The sequence below is a fragment of the Ranitomeya imitator genome, chromosome 5 (assembly GCF_032444005.1).
Source record: "Ranitomeya imitator isolate aRanImi1 chromosome 5, aRanImi1.pri, whole genome shotgun sequence".
Taxonomy (NCBI): Eukaryota; Metazoa; Chordata; class Amphibia; order Anura; family Dendrobatidae; genus Ranitomeya; species Ranitomeya imitator.
The window spans coordinates 191613460-191635720 of NC_091286.1; the positions used below are offsets into that span (position 1 = coordinate 191613460).

General features: G+C 46.3%; 1 protein-coding gene across 2 annotated transcripts in view; it reads left to right on the top strand.

The window, feature by feature from the left end:
• The first annotated feature begins 7737 nt into the window (after positions 1–7737).
• Positions 7738–22261, top strand: part of RNASET2 (ribonuclease T2) — a 200511-nt gene continuing 185987 nt past the window's right edge. The window contains exon 1 of one of the 2 annotated variants that reach the window (XM_069769450.1): positions 7738–7862. In XM_069769450.1, coding sequence (XP_069625551.1) covers positions 7802–7862 — 61 coding nt within the window. In that variant the 5' untranslated portion in view covers positions 7738–7801. Of the gene's footprint in view, positions 7867–22261 lie in introns of both variants that reach the window. The other variant, XM_069769451.1, reaches the window with a different exon arrangement.

Genomic DNA, 22261 nt, shown 5'->3' on the forward strand with positions numbered 1-22261 from the left:
TTGGTTTACACTGTGTTCCAAATTAGTATGCAAATTGGATTTGTGTCATAAAGATTTAATTGTTTTGTTTTTCAAATAAACTCATGGATGGTATTGTCTCAGGGCTCAATGGATCACTCAAATCAATTTTAAACACGTGATAATTAGTTTTCCTGGTGATTCAAAATAAAGGAAAACTACTTAAAAATGATGTTCCACATTATTAAGCAGGCCACAGGTTTCAAGTAACATGGGAAAGAAAAAGGATCTCTGTTCCCTAAAAGCATCAAATAGTGCAATGCCTTGGTCAAGGGATGAAAACATTAGATATTTCCCTAAAACTTAAGCGTTATAATTGTACTGTTAAGAGATTTGTGGCTGAATCTGAGCGCAGACGTGTTCGTGCTGATAAAGGCATAATGAGGAAGGTTTCTGCCAGACAAATTCATGGGATTAAGACAGCAGCTGCCAAAATCCCATTACAAAGCAGCAAAGTTATTTGAAGCTGCTAGTGCCTCTGGAGTCCCTCGAACCTCAAGGTGTAGGATCCTTCAAAGGCTTGCTGTGGTGCATAAATCTAATATTCAGCCACCCTTAAACAGTGTTCACAAGCAGAAATGGTTAAAGTGGGCCCAGACATACATGAACACTAATTTCCAAATAGTCTTGTTTACTGATGAGTGTCAAGCAACCCTGGACGGTCCAGATGGATGGAGTAGTGGATGGTTGGTGGATTGCCACCATGTCTCAACAAGGCTGCGACATCCGCACGGAGGTGGAGGAGTCACATTTTGGGCCAGAATCATGGGGAAACAGCTGGTAGGACGCTTTAAGGTTCCTGAAGGTGTGAAAATGATCTCTGCAAAGTATTTTGAGTTTCTGACTGACAACTTTCTTCCATGGTCTAAAAAGCAGAAACGTGCGTTCAGGAGCAAAATCATCTTTATGCATGACAATGCACCATCTCATGCTGCAAAGAATACCTCTGAATCATTGGCTGCTATGGGCATAAAAGGAGATAAACTCATAGTGTGGCCACCATCTTCTGCTGACCTCAACCCTATAGAGAACCTTTGGAGTATCATCAAGCAAAAGATCTGAGGCCTGTCCCACACGTCCAGATAATTCCGGTACCGGAATTATCCGTGTCCGTGTGCTTACGTAGCACATCAGTGTGGCACACGTGCGGCAGCCGTGTGCCGACTGAGGACCACACGGACCGTGCAGGAGACAGCGCTACAGTTAAGCGCTGTTCCCTGCGTGCGGTGCTGAAGCCGGTATTCAACCCTTCTTCCCAGCAGTGTTCGCTGGAAAGAAGGAATGAATAATCTTTTTTTTTTTTTTTCTTTTCCCTTAAAAATAAAGTTTGTGCGTCCCCTCCCGCCTCCCATCCCCTGTGCGCCCCCCCGCTTGCCAGGAAATACCGACACCCAGCTCCAGCGATGTCTCCTCTCAGCGCCGGCAGCCTGTGCTGTGTGAGCGGTCACGCGGTCCCGCTCATTACAGTGAAGAATATGTGCATATTCCTCACTGTAATGAGTGGGACCACATGACCGCTCACACAGCACAGGCTGCAGCCGCTGAGAGGATACATCGCTGGAGCTGGGTGTCGGTGAGTATTTCCTGGCAAGGGGGGGGACGGTGCACAGGGGATGGGAGGCGGGAGGGGACGCACAAACTTTATTTTTAAGGGAAAAGAAAAAAAAAAAAGATTATTCATTCCTTCTTTCCATCGAACGCTGCTGGGAAGAAGGGATGAATTCCGGCTTCAGCACCACACACGGGGGGGACAGCGCTTACAGTAGCGCTGTCTCCTGCACTGCACACGGACAGCATCCGTGTGCGGTACGTATTTTACATGGACCCATTGACTTTAATGGGTCCGTGTGATCCGTGCGCTCCCACGAACACTGACATGTCTCCGTGTTTTCCAAATGGACACACCGTCCGTGAAAACACGCTGACATGTGCAGAGACACATTGATTTTAATGTGTCTACGTGAGTCAGTGTCTCCGGTACGTGAGGAAACTCACCTCACGTACCGGAGCCACTGACGTGTGAAACCGGCCTGAGGGTGGGAGGCAGTTCACATCAAAACAGCGTCTCTGGGAGGCTATTCTGACTTCATGCAAAGAAATACAAGCAGAAACTCTCCAAAAACTCACAAGTTCAATGGATGCAAGAATTGTGAAGGTGATATCAAAGAAGGGTTCCTATATTAACATGTAACTTGGCCTGTTAGGATGTTTTGGAGTTAAATAGCCGTTTTGTTCAGTGAATGTGACCTCCTAATGCTGCAAATTCCACAAATGAGCATTTTCAGTTCTTTAAAACATATCAAATGTATAGAAATTCTACTATGCCTAATAATTTGGAACAGTGCATTTTGAGTATTTATTTTGGAGATTATACTGTTATCAATGGGAGGTTTCTTCAATAAAATTCGATGTATAATCTAACGGGTGATGACTTTTATTAGACTGACTGTCATCTGCACCGACCATTTAGGAAAATCCAAGAAAAATATCATTTGCATAATAATTTGGAACACAGTGTAAAAGGAATTACCAGCAGGATTTCACCTCCAAGACTATGCATAAAAAATACATATACAAGGAAAGTGCAAGGATCAAGAGATAAATCCTTTTTAATCAATATACAATTAAAAATGTAAAACATACAAAGGCAAACACAAAAGAAAATTGCAATAAATAAGTGAGTAAATGGGACCACTCTAATTGTAAAGGGTATTTAGGTGGTGGTGTAAATTTAGAGTACTGAAGACTGATAAGCCATGTTCACACGTTGTGTTTTTGTGCGTTTTTTTTATAAACAGGAAGTTGCTTTTTACAGTACCAGGAAAAGCTATGAGTGCAAAAAAAAGTGTAACCATGCTTTTTTGGATGAATAAGACACATTTTTTAAAACATATACTGTAGACAAATGAAACATACAGTGACGTGCAAAATTATTCACCCCCTTGGCATTTTTTCTTTTGCTACCTCACAGCATAGAATTTCCTTGGTTTTTTTTTTTTTTTTTTTGAGGGCTTGCATCAGTTTCTGAAGATGCCCAAAACGGAACATTTGGTTTTATTTTTATTGCAACGCAAACTACGGCCTGTAGTGAGTGACTGTTGAAACCAAGCACGAGCGCTCGGTGCTTCAGGGTGGGGCCAATAATTTATATACCCCTTTCTAGCTGCTTGTTTTCCCTCCATCTCCAGCCTTCCCTTGCTCTACGAAGCCAGAGCTGTCAGTCAACAAATGGTGTAATTATTCTCCTGAATTACACTAGCTACACTGCTGGCTGTACAGCCCAGGATTCAGGGATGAACTGACAGCTTCCTGCCCTACAACAGAGAACACTATGGAATGGGGACGGCAATATACATACCAGGAGAGGATGCTATTTCATACAGCACAGCGCTATGCAAATCAAGAGGGGGATACTATGTAATAAGGTACAGCTTATATGGTGTGACAGCACACTTACAGCTTAGGAATGGACAACATCTTTGACCCCTTATTGACGAGCCAATTCTGACCACTGTCACTTTGAGGTGATAACTCTGGAACGCTTCAACGTATCCCACTGATTGAGTGTGTTTTCATGACATATTGTACTTCATTATAGTAGTAAAATTTCTTCAATAAGACTTTTGTTTATTAAAAAAATGAAAATTTGGCAACAATGTTAATTAGTTAATAACATTTCCCACATGTCTACTTTACATCAGCACAATTTTGGAAACAATGTTTTTTGTTAGAAAGTTATAAGGGTTCAAAGTTGACCAATGATTTCATTTTTCCAACAAAATTTACAAAACCATTTTTTAGGGATCACCTCATATATGAAGTGAGTTTGAGGGCTCACTATGACAGAAAATACCCAAATTGTCACCTTTCTAAAAACTTCCCCCCTCAAGGTGCTCAAAACCACATTCAAGAAGTTTATTAACCCTTCAGATGTTTCACGAGAATTAAAGAAATGTGTAATGAAAAAACATTTAACTTTTTTCACAAAAAATTTACTTTAGACCCAAACTTTTTTATTTTCAAAAGGGTATCGGGAGAAAATGGACCACAACATTTGCTGTGCAATTTCTCCTGAGTATGCCAATACCAGGTATGTGGGGGAAAACCACTGTTTGGGCGCATGGCAGGGCTCAAAAGGGAGGGAGCACAGTTTGACTTTTTGAACGCAAAATTGGCTGGCATTGATGGCGGGCTCCATGTCACGTTTGGAGACTCCCTGGTGTGCCTAAACAGTGGAAACCCCCCAATTCTAATTCAAACCCTAACACAGCCCAGCTCAAACCCCAACTCTAACTGCAAAAAATGGAAAAAAAATTATAAAAATGTTATTTTTACCTAACTAAGGAGGTGTCACAGGGGGAGTTCATCTATATATGAGACATCGTGATTACTCGCTAATCCCGCCCCCTGCACAGTAGCTCCGCCCCCCCACCACATCACCACACATAATCCCGCCCTCCACCCCATTACCACGCGAGGCTCCATCCCCACACATTACCACACAAGGCTCCGTCCCCACACAAGGCTCCGTCCCCACACATTACCACACGAGGCTCCGTCCCCACACATTACCCCACGAGGCTCCGTCCCCACACATTACCACACGATGCTCCGTCCTCACACATTACCACACGAGGCTCCGTCCCCACATGAGGCTCCGTTCCCACAAATTACCTCACAAGGCTCCATCCCCACACATTACCACACGAGGCTCCGTCCCCACACATTACCACACGAGGCTCCGTCCCCACACATTACCACACGAGGCTCCGTCCCCACACATTACCACACGAGGCTCCGTCCCCACACATCACACGAGGCTCCGTCCACACACATTACCACACGATGCTCCGTCCTCACACATTACCACACGATGCTCCATCCCCACACATTACCACACATTACCACATGAGGCTCCATCCCCACACATTACCACACGAGGCTCCGTCCCCACACATTACCACACGATGCTCCGTCCTTACACATTACCACACGATGCTCCGTCCCCCCACATTACCACACGATGCTCTGCCCCCACACATTACCACACGAGGCTCTGTCCCCACAAATTACCTCACGAGGCTCCGTCCCCACACATTACCACACAAAGCTCCGTCCCCACACATTACCACACGAGGCTCCGTCCCCACACATTACCACACGAGGCTCCGTCCCCACACATTACCACACGAGGCTCCATCCACACACATTACCACACCATGATCCGTCCTCACACATTACCACACGCTCCGTCTCCACACATTATCACACGAGGCTCCGTCTCCACACATTACCACACGAGGCTCCATCCCCCCATATTACCACATGCAGCACTTCCTTTCTATGTAATTCAACCACTTCAGCCAAGGTAAACGTACATTTAATTGCATAATCACCAGCAGCTTTAATTAGATATCAATGAGCGTGCCGAGTGTTAGCTGGCTGGAAACAGCTAGTTTGCTATATTTTTTTATTTTGATCACCATAGGGTCTATCACAGTGATCAAAATGAACCAATAAAAAAAATCTCTTATTGTTACCGGATACTGGCCAGCAGATCTGAACAGGCGCACTGCGCATGCGCCCACCATTTTCTCCCGGGAAGATGACGTGGAGGGCCGGGGAATGGAGCGGGAGGATCCGGGGATGGTGAAGCTACCGGGGAGACTCGGCGGACCCCATTTCTCTCTCCTCTGATATGCTAGATCATTTCAGAGGAGAGAGAAAAGAATGGAAAATTTGACTGTTTTTGTGATATTCCTTTAATTTAACCCATTTTTCCATTCAGGGAATCTCTCTCGCGCTTCAGAATTCTGTTCCATTAAATTCCTGCAGCAGCTGCTTTGACGGATCCGTAAAAAAAAATCCAGTGCATCAGTTTTCTACAATCTGCAGAGGATCCGTCTTTTCAACACTTTGACGGATTGTGACTGATTCTAAAAAATTGATGTGTGAAAGAGGCCACAGTTATGTAGTTATGTAGCTTTGTAGCAATCATTCATTCCATGGTTTTTCAACCATCAAACTGGTTTTGTCTAGTGTGCATGGCCACCTATAGGGCTTCTACGCACAGTGCCCACTATAGTCCTGGCCAAATTCCCCAGTATAGTGTCAGACCCACACAACGTTGCGTTGTTGCCAGTCACAGGGCCACCATAACATTCCCAGACATAAGATGTCAGTGAGAGTACCAGACGAAGGGCACCAAAAGCAGAGCCAGCGACAATGTCCCCTACCCAAGTGCTGGCCACCACAATTCTGAATTTAGAGGCCCTGATGCATTGTCCTTTCCGCTGGTATCATCCCTGCCAACTTCATGGAAGGCCAGGAAGATCTGCCAGTGAGTAGCACTTTCGGAGTGGACCGTGTACGACGTTGGGATGATATGTCAGCATCAGAGCACAAAATCAGGGGGAGTGGGAGAGGCGCAGAGGGCCATGACCCCAAAAGCGGTGCTCCTACGTGGAAGAAATCTATCTCTAGGTTCGGCCATACGTCGTGGATGGTAGTGTGCGTTATCGACCCTGTAACTCATGACCGGCTCCAGGTTTTTGAGGGCCCCGGGCGAAAAAGTCTCAGTGGGCCCTCCCTTTTACACATAACACGATTCATGATCGCATATAACACAGCCATGTAGTATATAACACAGCCCACATAGTATATAACACAGCCACGTATTATATAGTACAGCCCATATAGTATGTAGCATAGCCACATAGTATATAACACGGCCCATTTAGTATATAGAACAGCCACGTAGTATATAGCACAGCCCATGTAGCATATAACACAGCCATGTAGTATATAGCACAAACATGTAGTATACAGCACAGCCCCCCTCCCCCCAAGAATGGCCCCATAGTCCAGTACTCACTGTTATAGTTACAAAAAAAAACACTCCTCACCTCTCAACGTGCCCGCGCTGCTCCCTGCTTTGGTCTCGGCGGCTGCCGCTGCACTGCCTGACACACAGCGAGTGCGCGATGATGTCATCGCGCACCCGCAGCGGCAGTGTCAGAGGCAGAGTGGGGAATGATGGGAGAGGGAGCATCAGGTGATGCTCTCTCCTCCATCATTTGCTTTGAACTTTACCGGCAGACGCCGGTATTGTTCAATGCGGCGGCGGGCGAGTTGGTGCTGGCGACAGGCTGGCCCCCCTGCCTCACATAGGCCCCATAGTGGCTGCTGAGGTGCCGCTAGCTGAGGGCCCCTGGGGGAACGGGGGCCCTAGGCAGCTGCCTGCCCCTAATGCCGGCCCTTAATGGGCCCCCCTGTCTCCCCAGGGCCCCGGCACTTGCCCGGGTATGCCGGGTGCTGACGCCGGCCCTGCTGTAACTCGAGAAGCAGGTAAGAGTAAATATATGGTGGAATTGGGGGCTCAGCTCATTATGGCCCCATAACTACTGAGGGTGGGGTTTCTTGTTAGGGCCCCTGCCCCTAATTCCAGGGGCCTCTATGCTGCTGTGCTGGCTCACTAGCCCTCACACCTGTCTGGGGGCACACAGTGCTGGCTGGAGTCCCTGCTGCTGCGGCTGGTTCACCAGCAATCAGGGACATCCTCTACCACAGCCATGATTCGATGCTACCACGAGAAGCCGTGCTGGTTTGCGCTGCAGTGGGCCATCCCCCGGTATAACGCCACCACATGTTGTAGAGCAGCCGGCGTGCTGCCAGTGATTTCCTGCTGCGCGGTGCTGGACGGTGCGGCCAGCAGGGGGCAGTAGAGAAGTGTGCGGCACAGCAGAAGAGGAAGTGGCTGCTGCCGGGGAGGCGCCGCTTCATTATGCGGCTTCTGACTTGTTCCAGCCTTGCTGCCAGTGTGTCGCGTGGAGCTGGCAGCGACTGTAAGTAAGTAGGGGGCTCTGTCCTGTGCGTGTATGTGGCCGGCGGGAATGCTCCCTGCCTTAGCTGGTGCCAGTCATGCCTGCTGACATTGGCATCAGCTGGCATTGTGCGCTTTATGTCCTGCCCCTTGTATGTGCCCCGCTGGGCGAGGGAAAGCTGAACACAGCAGGAAGGGGTTAAGCCCATATGGGCAGGCATGTTCGGTCTACTTTCACGTTAAAGGGGTATTTCTATCTCTCAGACGCTGTCCCACCCCAATATGCTGCAGGTGTAACAATAATAATGCTTCCAATAAGAAATGCAGCATAGTCCTTCTGATTCGCTATGTCTTGTACTTATTTTTTAATTTCTCATCTCCGTTGTGAAAATAATATCCCAAGAGTAAATACCATATGGATACCTGTCTGCAGAAATATGGAAAAATTATAGGTCACAAAATATGGTGAAGCAAAAACTTTGTTTTTACACAGTTTTAGTGTTTGACAGCAGCCAAACAGGAAAAAAGTTATAAATCTGGTATCACTGTAATCGCACCGACCTGAAGAAAAAAGTCATCTAATCACTTACACTGCACGAGGAACGGTGTAAAAATAAATATAACCAATTCTTCACATGCTGTTGATTTTTTTATTTTTTTTTTGCCTCCGAAAGATCGCAGTAAGACTCCGCGCACATTTATCCTGCACTGTGCGCTGAGCACTTACACTGGGGCTTCTGTGTAAATCTCTGAAATACATGATTCAGACAGATCGCCCTGCTGAGAATTCCATATAATGAGGCAGATGGAGGCACTGTGGGCGCCGTCTGACCTGTGATCTGACGGTGTCCGTCTTTCTATGATTACATAAAAGTGCCGTCGGCCACTGTTTTGCGCACTTCTGAAAAGGAGACCTCTGAACAGAGGCCAGACGGAGTCCAGAGTAACTCTGCTGCCTCATCATAGTGAATGGATCCATCATGGATAATGGTTTCATCTGAATTACATCATTTAGAGATTTAGGCCCGGATCACACATACGCGAGATACGGCCGAGTCTCGCAGTTGAAAACCCAGCTCTGGCGCAGGCACTCCGGAGCGGAGCGTGCAGCCGCACAGCAACACATGGAGCTGCACGCTCCGCTCCCAAGTGCCGGCGCCAGAGGAGGATTTCACCTGCGAGACTTGGCCGTATGTCGTGTGTGTGTGATCCCGGCCTTAGATGGAAACCCCAAAGTAAGTGCTCAGCGTAGAGCGCCAGATAAATGTGATCCCAAATGTTATGTAAAATGTTCCCAATAAAAGATTCAACTCAATCCACAAAAAAAGCAAGTCCTCACTCAGATCCGTCATCTGTCAATGAAAATATAGGGGGCTTCTATGTTACTGGTAGCACAAATGCTCTGGAAAAGCAAAATGGCAAGTTCTGTGCTCCCATATCCAAATGCCACACAGTGTGCCAAAGCTGCAGTTGACATCCATGTTTGGCATCTCTGTATCGACGAGAGCCCGCTTAATTTATAGGTCCATGACTCCAGAAGAACAAGCTGGGCAATGCAATGTACTGGGCACTACAATGGCTGGCTTGCAATTTTCACACTGCTGCTTGTTTCTGGCAAACTCCCATGGAGTCAAAATCGTCGCAGCACCTGTAGATAAATTCCCAGAGCACTGTAATTTCCAAAATGGGGTCACTTGAGGTGGGATTCTGCTCTTCTGGCACTTAGGGGCTCAGTATATGGAGTCCACAAAGTATTCTATGATGATCTGTTTTCCAAGAGTCAAATTGCGCTCCTTCTGTTCCAAGTTTCTCCATATGGCTAAGCAATACTATACAGCCACATATGGGGTATTTCCGCATTCAGCAGAAATTGCAGGACACATTTTGATGCCACTTTTACCTATTTTCCTGTGTGACAATGTAAAATCTAGCGCTAAAACACATTTGTTGTGATAAAAACATAATTCTTTTTTCTTCACAGCTCAATAGTATAAAACTCTGTGACACGTTCACACCTAACTGAATTCATTGAGCTGTCTAGTTTGTAAAATAAGGTCAACTAGTGGTTCTGCTATTCTGGCACCTCAAGGGCTCTTCCAGTGTGACGTGATCCCCTCAAACCATTCCAGAAAAATGTGCACCACAATATGGCGCTTCTTCCCTTCTGAGCTTTGTACTTTGCCTCAGAAGTAGTTTTCGACCACATACGGAGTATTAGTGCACTCAGGAAAAATTGAGTAACATATTGTTAGGGTTGGCGGAACGCACCAAATATATTTATTAGATGAGATAGGTGCGTTCGCAACCCGGGATCCACCGTGCAGGAAAGAACCTGCTGCTAAGTAAGGCGGTGAAGTATATTAGTATAAACGAACTCTGTTACTTCACAGAGCCCGTAGTAAAGAGAATGCTGTGCCCTGTTTAGCTCACAGGGAACACAGCTACTGAGTAGAGCCGACTGTGGTCATGCAGTCCCAACCAAACACGCAACTCCTCTCCGGTGGAGCCGGAATTCTAATGGCTATTAGCCAGCCCTGAATTCACTCATGAGAAACTCCTCGCCGGAGGTGCCAGCATTCTAGGGGCTTATTTCAGCCGGGTCCCTGACTGCATACACACAAAAACTCCTCGCCGGAGGTGACAGCATTCTAGGGGCTTACTTCAGCCAGGTCCCTGACCACACACACGACCACACTGGCTCTGAACTCGTACATATTTGATACTAGTGCATGGCCGTGCGGTCATGAGAACCCTTTATAGCTGTAGCAACTTCAGGACCTTCCCAGAAGGACCAATGAATGGAAGGCTGCCACAGAACTTGATCAGGTACAGGGCCTTCCTGGAGGACCAATGGAAGTTCCTGCAGTATCTGAGCATGTGACCCTAGGCCTCCACTGAGAGATCTTACCCTGGGCATGCTCAGTGTGTGCAAAGCAGGACTTAGTCCCAGAAAAGCCCGCTCGCCGCAGACCAGTGCAGGGTACAATAGCAGAGCCTAGAGAAGCAGCAGTAACCCTTTGCACAGTATTAGATTCAGTGAGACGCTGGGACCGACGTTTCCGCTGAGCAGGCTCCAATGCGGTCGATGCAGAATGGGAGACCGCAGCAGACATGGTTCGAGATTCCCCCTGTGCAGCAGCAGGAACTCGACTCCTAACACATATTTTGTGCTCCATTTTCTCCTATTCTCCCTTTTGAAATTTGAAAACTTGGGGGCAAAGTAACATTTTAGTGGAAAAAAATATAATTTTACCTTTTTTGACCTAGTCCAATGTTATACAATTCTGTGAATCGCCTGTGGGTTAAAAATAGAGTTGAGCGTATTTGTTCGAGCCCCTGCTTATCCGAATAGCTATAGCGCTTACCGAATAAGCTACAGCGGGAACCTGGATACATGGAGTGCTCCCGATAATCAGCTGTTCGCCACAGCAGCTGCATGTGTTGTGGCTGTGTAACAGTCACAACACATACATGGAGAGTCCAACAGACAGGCTCGCCATACATGTGTTGTGGCTGTCAAACAGTGCTAGTTGAATTCCTCAAGAGGTGTCGTTTCCAAAATGTGAGAGGCTTTTTAAATGTAACATGGCATCTGCAATTTGTTCTATCCAAAATTGCGCTCCTGAATTCAGTTGGTTTTCCTTCCTTTCTGAGCCTTGCCGTGCGCCCAAACAGTAGTTTCCACCACATATGGGGTATCTGTGTGCTGAAGACAAATTGCAAAACAAATTGTGTGATCAATTTTTGTTTTGTGGAAATGGGTCTGAAGCAACATGTTTGCTGGAAAAATATATATATTTTTTTCAAGGTGCTCTCCACACATCTAGATAATTTACATGAGGGGTGAAGTTTCCAAAATAGAATCACTTTGGAAGGGTTTCCACTGTTTAGGCACATCGGGAACTCTGCAAATGTTTTCCAGTCAATTTTGCGCTCCAAAAGTCGAGTGGCGCTGCTTCCCTTCCGAGTCCAAAAAGTAGTTTTCCTCCACATATGGGGTATTCGCGTAATCAGGAGATATTAAATAGTACATCAAATTGTACTGTGCATTTTCTCCTGCTACTCTTGTAAAAGTGCCAAACTTTGGGCTAAATGAGCATTTTTGTGGACTTAATTAAAATGTAAACTTTTTTCCTTCCACATTGCTTGAATTTCTTTGAAGCACCTGAAGAGTTAAAAAACCTTCTTGAATGTGGTTTTGAGCACTATGAGGGGTGCAGTTTTTAGAATGGTGTCACCTTTGGATATTTTCTGACATATAGGCCTTCCAAAGTCACTTCAAATGTGATGTTATCTCTAAGGGCTTGTTTTCACTTGCGAGGAACATGTCAGTGTCTCGTATGTGGAAACGAAGCTCTGGCGCCGGCACTGTGGAGCGGAGCGTGCGGCCGCATAGCAACACATGCAGCCGCATGCTCCGCTCCGGAGTGCCGGCACCAGAGCTTCGTTTCCACATGCGAGACACGGACGTGTTCCTTGCAAGTGAAAACAAGCCCAAAAGAAAAAAATGGTTTTGTAAATTTTGTTTAAAAAAACGAGAAATTACTGATCAACCTTGAGTGCTGATAACCCTTCTAACTTGGTTCCATTGAAGCATTCCAGAGTTAGCACATAAAATAACACTGGTCAGAATTATAGAATTTGTCGTGGTCTTGAAGGTGACAACAGGCTGTGGAGTTAAGGAGTTAAAAAAAAATACATGGGATTCATTCTTTAATTTCTCCCCATGAGTTTTTGGTGCTTCGTATTTTCACTGCTCCAAAAATGCAGCATCTTACATTTCCAGCAAAGTGGATGGGATTTATAGACAACGTACGCCCACTGTGCTTCCTTTTATTCAGCGTAAACTTACCTGCTGTGCGTGTTTCAAATCCACAATACGTCAATTTCTCTTATGGGTACGCTGAGTTTTATGTTAAGATTTTTCCCATAGACTTGCAATAGATGTGAAAAATCCAGCCACATACAGTGGACGAAAAAAGTATTTAGGCTAGTTTCACATGTGCGCAGCGTATATCCGCAAACGCATGCGAAAACGCATGCGAAAACGCATAATCTAAAAAATGGGACACTTGATTAGGTTGTCAAAGCATGTGTGGTTCTGCACAATTACATCATGGCTAAAGAGTGACCCAATCTGCTCCATTGCCAGATTAGATAAAAACAGCAAAACACGGCAGAGGTTCTTACCTGCCTAGGCCTCCAAACAAATGCACTAACAGGATGCAGTGGACCCATGTGGTTAAAATAGAAACACAGGTGCAGCATAACCGATGAGGCAGCCACTCACCAGCTACCAAACTAATGGAGGGGGTGGCTGCTTGGCACATAGCTGCACATAAAAACTTGTATGTGGCGCTGTTCACACAATGGAGATGCACAGCATCCAGGCAGGCCTAGTAGTGACACCCTTCTATTAGATCTGGCGGGCCTGCCCAGCGCTATCCAAATGCACCCCATGTGCACAGACACCACAGTTTACAAGCAGAAAATGGGCCCAACTGCACCCCGAAAAAAAGTGCAAAAAACACATAAAAAATTATTATGTGAAGTATTAGTTAATATTCTGGCCAAAATACGCAAGCTCATAACCCACGTCAAGGGTCCTCACGCTTGTGAGTCCTATCTTTAGACAGCAAAAGCACAAAAAGAGCTTTTGCTGCCTCATCGGTTATGCTGCACCTGTGTTTCTATTTTAACCACATGGGTCCACTGCATCCTGTTAGTGCATTTGTTTGGAGGCCTAGGCAGGTAAGAACCTCTGTTTTGCTGTTTTTTTCCTTTGCCAGATTACCAACATCTAAGGAAAACAGTGGAAGTTGCCCAAATGAAAGATACATTTGCTGCATACTTTGTTTCGGATAGTGGATGTCTGGAATGGCAAGATGAAATAGTTTAACCCCTTAGTGACAGAGCCAATTTTTGCAATTCTGACCACTGTCACTTTGAGGTTATAACTCTGGAACGCTTCAATGGATCCCGCTGATTCTGAGATTGTTTTTTCGTGACATATTGTACTTCATGTTAGTGGTAACATTTCTTCGATATTACTTGCGATTATTTATGAAAAAAACGGAAATATGGCGAAAATTTTTAACTGTTTAATCAAACTTTGTATTTTTATGCCCTTAAATCAGAGAGATATGTCACGAAAAATAGTTAATAAATAACATTTCCCACATGTCTACTTTACATCAGCACAATTTTGGAAACAACATTTTTTTTTGTTAGGGAGTTATAAGGGTTAAAAGTTGACCAGCAATTTCTCATTTTTACAACACCATTTTTTTTTAGGGACCACATCACATTTGAAGTCATTTTGAGGGGTCTATATGATAGAAAATAATGAAGTGTGACACCATTCTAAAAACTACACCCCTCAAGGTTCTCAAAACCACATTCAAGAAGTTTAATAACCCTTTACGTGCTTCACAGGAACTGAAACAATGTGGAAGGAAAAAATGAACATTTAACTTTTTTTTGCAAACATCTTAATTCAGAACCATTTTTTTTATTTTGACAAGTGTAAAAACAGAAATGTAACCATAAATTTTGTTATGCAATTTCTCCTGAATACGCCAATACCCCATATTTGGGGGTAAACCACTTTTTGGGCGCACCGCAGAACTTAGAAGTGAAGGAGCGCCGTTTGACTTTTTCAATGCAGAATTGGCTGGAATTGAGATCGGACACCATGTCACGTTTAGAGAGCCCCTGATGTGCCTAAACAGTGGAACCATTTTGTGTCACAAGTGACACCATTTTGGAAACTAGACCCCTTAAGGAACTTATCTAGATGTGTGGTGAGCACTTTGAACCCCCAAGTGCTTCACAGAAGTTTATAACGTAGAGCCATGAAAATAAAAAATCGCTTTTGTTTACACAAAAATGATCTTTTTGCCCACAAATTCTTATTTTCACAAGGGTAACAGGAGAAATTAGACCACAAAAGTTGTTGTGCGATTTCTCCTGAATATGTCGATACCCCATATGTGAGGGTAAACCACTTTTTGGGCGCACCGCAGAACTTAGAAGTGAAGGAGCGCCGTTTGACTTTTTCAATGTAGAATTGGCTGGAATTGAGATTGGACGCCATGTCGCGTTTGGAGAGCCCCTGATGTGCCTAAACAGTAGAAACCCCCCACAAGTGACCCCATTTTGGAAACTAGACCCCTTAAGGAACATATCTAGATGTGTGGTGAGCACTTTGAACCCCCATGTGCTTCACAGAAGTTTATAATGTAGAGCCGTGAAAAAAAAATCGCATTTTTTCTACAAAAATGATCTTTTTGCCCACAAATTTTTATTTTCACAAGGGTAACAGGAGAAATTAGACCACAAAAGTTGTTGTCCAATTTGTCCTGAGTATGCTGGTACCCCATATGTGGAGGTAAACCACTGTTTGGGCGCACGGCAGAGCTCGGAAGGAAGGAGCGCCGTTTTGGAATGCAGACTTTGATAGAATGGTCTGTGGGCGTTATGTTGCGTTTGCAGAGCCCCTGATGTACCTAAACAGTAGTAACCCCCCACAAGTGACCCCGTTTTGGAAACTAGACCCCCCAAGGAACTTATATAGATGTGTGGTGAGAACTTTGAATGCCCAAGTGCTTCACAGAAGTTTATAATGCAGAGTCATAAAAAAATATATATATATATTTTTCCACAAAAAGGATTTTGTAGCCCCCAAGTTTTTATTTTCACAAGGGTAACAAGAGAAATTGGACCCCAGAAGTTGTTGTCGAATTTATCCCGAGTATGCTGATGCCAAATATGTGGGGGTAACCCACTGTTTGGGCGCACGGCAGAGCTCAGAAGGGAGGGAGCACCATTTGACTTTTTGAGCGCAAAATTGGCTGTCGTGTTTGGAGACCCCCTGATGTACCTAAACAGTGGAAACCCCCCAATTCTAGCTCCAACCCAACTCCAACACACCCCTAACCCTAATCCCAACTCGATCCATAATCCTAATCACTAACCCTAACGATAATCCCAACCCTTACCCAAAAACAACCCTAATGTCAACCCTAACCATAACCCTAATCAAAACCCTAAATCCAACACACCCCTAATCCTAATCTCAACACTAACCTCAAACCTAACCCTAATCCCAATACACCCCTAATCACAACCCTAACCTTAACCCTAATCCCAAACCTAACCCTAATCCCAAGCATAACCCTAATGCCAACCCTAACCCTAATACCAACCCTAATCCAAACCCTAACCCTAATCCCAACTCTAACCCTAACTTTAGCCCCAACCCTAACCCTAGCCCTAAGGCTACTTTCACACTTGCGTCGTTTGGCATCCGTCGCAATCTGTCATTTTGGACAAGAAACGGATCCTGCAAATGTGCCCGCAGGATGCGTTTTTTGCCCAGACTTGTATTGCCGACGGATCGTGACGGATGGCCACACGTCGCGTCCGTAGTGCACTGGATCAGTGTTTTGGCGGACCGTCAGCACAAAAAAACGTTCAATGTAACGTTTTTTTGTACGTCGCATCCGCCATATCTGACCGCGCATGCGTGGCCGTAACTCCGCCCCCTCCTCCCCAGGACATAGATTGTGCAGCGGATGCATTGAAAAACTACATCCGCTGCCCACGTTGTGCACAATTTTCACAACGTGCGTCGGTATGTCGGGCCGATGCATTGCGACGGCCCCGTACCGACGTAAGTGTGAAAGAAGCCTAACCCTAAATTTAGCCCCATCCCTAACCCTAAATTTAGCCCTAACCCTAACCCTAGCCCTAACCCTAGCCCTACCCCTACCCCTAGCCCTACCCCTAGCCCTACCCCTAGCCCTACCCCTAGCCCTACCCCTAGCCCTACCCCTAGCCCTACCCCTAGCCCTAGCCCTACCCCTAGCCCTACCCCTAACCCTAACCCTAATTTTAGCCCCAACTGCTCTTCTCCTGCCGGCCGGCAGATGGAGATAGATGGCGGGCGCACTGCACATGCGCCCGCCATTTTCTTTTGCCCAGAAGATGCCGGCGGCCAGGAGGAGCAGCAGGAGGATCCAGGGACACAGGTGAGTATGGCAGGGTCCCCGAATCCCCCTATTTCTCTGTCCTCTGATGTGCGATCACATCAGAGGACAGAGAATTACACTTAGCTGTTTTTTTTTTTTTTTTTGCGGTCGAGGGTAAACAGTTAATTACCGGCGATCGCAAAACAGGGGTCGCTAAAACCGACCCCCGATCATGCTCTTTGGGGTCTCGGCTACCCCCGGCAGCCGAGACCCCAAAGATTCTCGCGGGGCCGGCCGGCGGGCGCACTGCGCATGCGCCCGCCATTTTCAAGATGGCGGCGCCCACCGGGAGCCACGAGGAGCATCGGGGGAGATAGGTAAGTATTGGGGGGCTACCTAGGACCCCTTTTCTCTATCCTCCGATGTGCGATCACATCGGAGGATAGAGAAATTAAAAAGAGATCGCGTTTTTTTTTTTTGTTTGTTTGCGATCGCCGGTAAACGGTTAATTACCGGCGATCGCAAATGCGGGGTGGGTTAAAAACCCCTCGAATCATGTTCTCTGGGGTCTCGGCTACCCCCGGCACCCGAGACCCCGGAGAAAATCCGACTCTGGGGGGCGCTATTTACTTTTTCCACAGCGACGTTAATTAACGGCGCTGTGGTTTAAGTACCCTTAGCGGCCGCCGTTAAAAGGCGTATCGGCGGTCGCTAAGGGGTTAAGCCAGTAAAATGTACCTGTAATGTTATGTACCTGGAATGTTAAAATTTATTTTTGCTGACTGAACTAATAAAACACACCTTTAGTTAAACACCTGTTCCAAGTGCCCTCAGCATTACAATACTTAATTTTATAAGGTGCTCACTGGTTCACAACTTCAATCTTTATAAATCCACTCCGTGTCTCGTGCAGATTGGGTTATGTAACCCATGCATTACACTACACCTCTTCTCTCTGATGTCAGTGCTATGGTAAATGACGTCGGATTAGCTCCATCATCTCTTTTAGTCTGCATTAATCTATAGTCCAATAGATCGCATTGCTGACTAGAGATGAGCGGTGTTCGAGTCGAACTGTTCGCCAATCTCGCTGTTTTGGACGGTGTTCGTTTGACGAACCCGAACAATTTGCTTAAAATTCAGCTGTTCGAGTTTCTGTTCGATAACTATAACTGTTTGTTCAGCAAAAGCCTCGCTTGATTTGCACATTAAAACTGTTCATCGTTGTTAATAGACTGTTTCAGTGTATAGTGGGCGGGGGATAGATCTGTGCTGCAATAACGCCCATCTCCATTTTTTTTTCCCCGAATTTACAGTGGGGCGGTGCAGTCTCTCAGCCTATCAGCAGTGCGCGCACACACAGCAATGTGCATGTGATGCACACAAGCAAGGGCATGTGTCATTGGCTGTGTATGTCACATGTCCTTGCCCTATAAGAATCAGCCATTTGCCCCATCGCCACCATTTCCTCACTGATGCAGTTTAGTGTTAGACGGCACCGCTGCTGCTGTGGCCGCTATACAGACAAAGAGTGTTTTTTTGGAGCGAATTGTCAGAGAGATAGGTTTAGGTAGACGGGAGGAGTCGGGACTAGGGTTGAGCGAAACGGGTCGGTCATTTTCATAAGTCACTGACTTTTGGCAAAGTCGGGTTTCATGAAACCCGACCCGATCCCTGTGTGGGGTCAGCCATGCGGTACGCAACTTTCGCGCCAAATTCGCGTTTCAATGACGCGAAAAGCGCCATTTCTCAGCCAATGAAGGTGGACGCAGAGTGTGGGCAGCGTGATGACATAGGTCTCAGTCCCCACCATCTTAGAGAAGGGCATTGCAGTGATTGGCTTGCTTTCTGCGGCGTCACAGGGGCTATAAAGGGGCGTTCCCGCCGACCGCCATCTTACTGCTGCTGATCTGAGCATAGGGTGAGGTTGCTGCCGCTTCGTCAGAAGCAGGGATAGCGTTAGGTAGGGTACATTAACCCCCAAACCGCTTGTGCTGTAGCGATTTCCACTGTCCAACACCACCTTTTCTTAGCAGGGACAGTGGAGGCTACATTTTTTTTCCTCAGCGCTGTAGCTCATTGGGCTGCCCTTCTCCCTGATGGCTGCATTGCTGTTTGTACACCGCTGTGCAAACCAACTGCTTTTTTCAAAGCACAAATCCTGTTGCTCCTTCCTTTCTGCACAGCTTTCTTGTTTGTTTGTCCACACTTTTGACTTTTTTGTGCAGCAGTCCACTCCTTGTTATTGCTGCCTGCCATACTTTGCTGAGATTACTGCAGGGAGATAGTAATTGTAGGACAGTCCCTTTTTTTTTTGGTTTCGTTATATCTCTTCAAGCCACTTTCTGCCACAGAAAATATACTCTAATACAGTGGCCCAGATTTATTCACTAGTCTCCCTGAAGAAAAAAAAAAGGGTGCAGATTAAAATTGGCAAATCTGTATCAGTGGCAGTCCTGTGTGTGGCATCTGTGTCTCATTTTCTGGCACAGAAAACATACAGTCTAACAGTGGGCCTGATTTCTTGCCAATTCTCCCATAAATAAAAAAAAAATAGTGGGAGATTAAGATTGGCAATTTTGCCTCAGTGCCAGTGCTGTGTGTGGCATCTGTCTCTAATTTTGTGCCACATTAAACCTAGTGTGTAATACTGGGAAAGCTTTCTTTTAAATTCTCCCTGAAAAAAAAAAACAGTAGGAGATTAAGATTGACATTTCTGCTTCAGTGCCACTCCTGTGTGTGCCACCTGTCTCAAATTTTGTGCCACATTAAACCTAGTGTGTAATACTGGGCCAGATTTCTTTTAAATTCTCCCTGAAAAAAAAAAAACAGTAGGAGATTAAGATTGACATTTCTGCTTCAGTGCCACTCCTGTGTGTGCCACCTGTCTCAAATTTTGTGCCACATTAAACCTAGTGTGTAATACTGGGCCAGATTTCTTTTAAATTCTCCCTGAAAAAAATAAAAATAGTGGGAGATTAAGATTGGCATTTCTGCCTCATTGCCAGTGCTATGTGTGCCACCTGTCTCAAATTTTGTGCCACATTAAACCTAGTGTGTAACACTGGGCCACTAATTTTGTGCCACAGAACATATACTGTACAAGAGTGGGCCACATTTCATCAATATTCTCCCAGAAAAAATAAAAAGGGGGAGATTTTTATTGGTAGTGTCTGCATCAGCGTCAGTCCTGTTAGTGGCATATCTGTCTGCCACTGAAGCTGTGTACTGTTATACATTGGGCCTGATTTTCCCTGCAGTCTCACCCACCTATAAAGGGATATATAAATCCAACAGAAGTTTGAGTTCACCTTGTAACTGTTTTTACAGTAACAAATACCGTTAGTTTGGTTACGTTTTTCAAACAATGAGGAAGTCTGGTAGAAGAGGTCGTGGCCGTGGGTGGTCATTCCAGATGGTAATGATGGTAGTGGTGGTGGAGCATCAGGTGGTCATGGGAAAAGCAATATAGCACCTAAGTCTCGAGTTGTTGAGCCTGGTTCGTCGTCTGGCTACACAAGGCCTCGAACGCTCCCTTTTCTGGGAGTATGAAAACCGCTTTTAAAGCGGGAGCAGCAAGAACAAGTTTTGGCTTTCCTTGCTGACTCAGCCTCTAGCTCTTTCGCCTCCTCTTCTGAAAGTGCTAAATGTAAAAGCAGCGCGTCTTTAGTGGATGTTCACGGTCAGGGACAAGTCGCTTCCTTGTCTTCTTCACCAAGAACAACAGAGAAGGATGCGTCAGGCGACACAACGGGTTACTCCATGGAGCTCTTTACACATACCATTCCTGGGTTAGAAAGTGAAACAGTTAACAGGCCATGCCCATTACAAGTTGAATCGGACATGGAGTGCACAGATGCACAGCCACAGCCAGATTACTATGCTGTTCCTTTGACTCAGACCAGAACATTGCCCTCGCAGTGTACTGATCCAGAATCAGACCCTGATGAGACTATGGTGCCCCGTCACGAACGCTATACCACCGGCTTACAAGGTGACACAGACGAAGTTGCACACGAGATAGAAGAGGAGGTCATAGATGACCCAGTTGTTGACCCCAATTGGCAGCCATTGGGGGAACAGGGTGCAGGCGGCAGTAGCTCTAAAGCGGAGGAGGAGGAGCCGCAGCAGGCATCAACATCGCAACAGGTTCCATCTGCCAGGCCCGTATCTGGCCAAAAACGCGTGGCAAAACCAAATCCAGTTGTAGGACAGCGTGGCCATCCGGTTAAAGAAGCTCAGTCTGCGATGCCTGAAAAGGTATCAGATGGTAGAAAGAGTGCAGTCTGGCATTTTTTTAAACAACATCCAAATGATCAGCGTAAAGTCATCTGTCAAAAATGTTCAACTACCTTAAGCAGAGGTCAGAATCTTAAAAGTCTAAATACAAGTTGCATGCATAGTCATTTAACCACCATGCATTTGCAAGCCTGGACTAACTACCAAACGTCCCTTAAGGTTGTAGCACCCTCGGCCAATGAAGCTAGTCAGCAACGCTACATCCCTTCCCTCACTGTAAGCCCACCATTTCCCGCACCACCTGCAGTAAATGTGCAGGTTTCGTCGCCAGGCCAAAGCAGTCAGGGAATCACCAGTTTCGTAGTAGGAAACACTGCATGTAGGGCACCAGCAAGAATACCATCTCCAACCCTCTCTGTCTGCCATGTCCACCGGCACCCCCGCTAGTTCCACGATCTGCAGCTCTCCAGTCCAGCTCACCCTACATGAGACTCTCGTTAGGAAAAGGAAGTACTCATCCTCGCATCCGCGTACACAGAGTTTGAATGCCCACATTGCTAGGCTAATCTCATTAGAGATGATGCCCTACCGGTTAGTTGAAAGCGAAGCTTTCAAAGCCCTGATGGACTACGCTGTACCACGCTACGACACTTTTTTTTCGAGAAAAGCCATCCCAGCCCTCCACCAGCATGTAAAAGACCGCATCGTCCATGCACTCAGGCAATCTGTGAGTACAAAGGTGCACCTGACAACAGATGCATGGACCAGTAGGCATGGCCAGGGACGTTACGTGTCCATCACGGCACACTGGGTTAATGTGGTGGATGCAGGGTCCACAGGGGACAGCAATATCGGGACAGTTCTGCCTAGCCCACGTTCTAGGAAACAGTTGGCTGTAGGCATTCGCCGCCTCCCCTCCTCCTCCTCATCCTCCTGCAGAAGCGAGAGCTCGTCCACAGACCGCAGTCGCACAACCACTTCATCCGCAGCTGCCCATGTTGCACACGAGGTGTCCGATTATGGGACAGCTAGTGGCAAGCATCAGCAGGCTGTATTGGCAATGAAGTGTTTGGGCGACAACAGACACACCGCGGAAGTTCTGTCCAAGTTCTTGCAGCAAGAAACTCAGTCATGGCTGGGCACTGTACATCTTGAGGCAGGCAAGGTAGTGAGTGATAACGGATGGAATTTTATGGCTGCCATAGCCCTT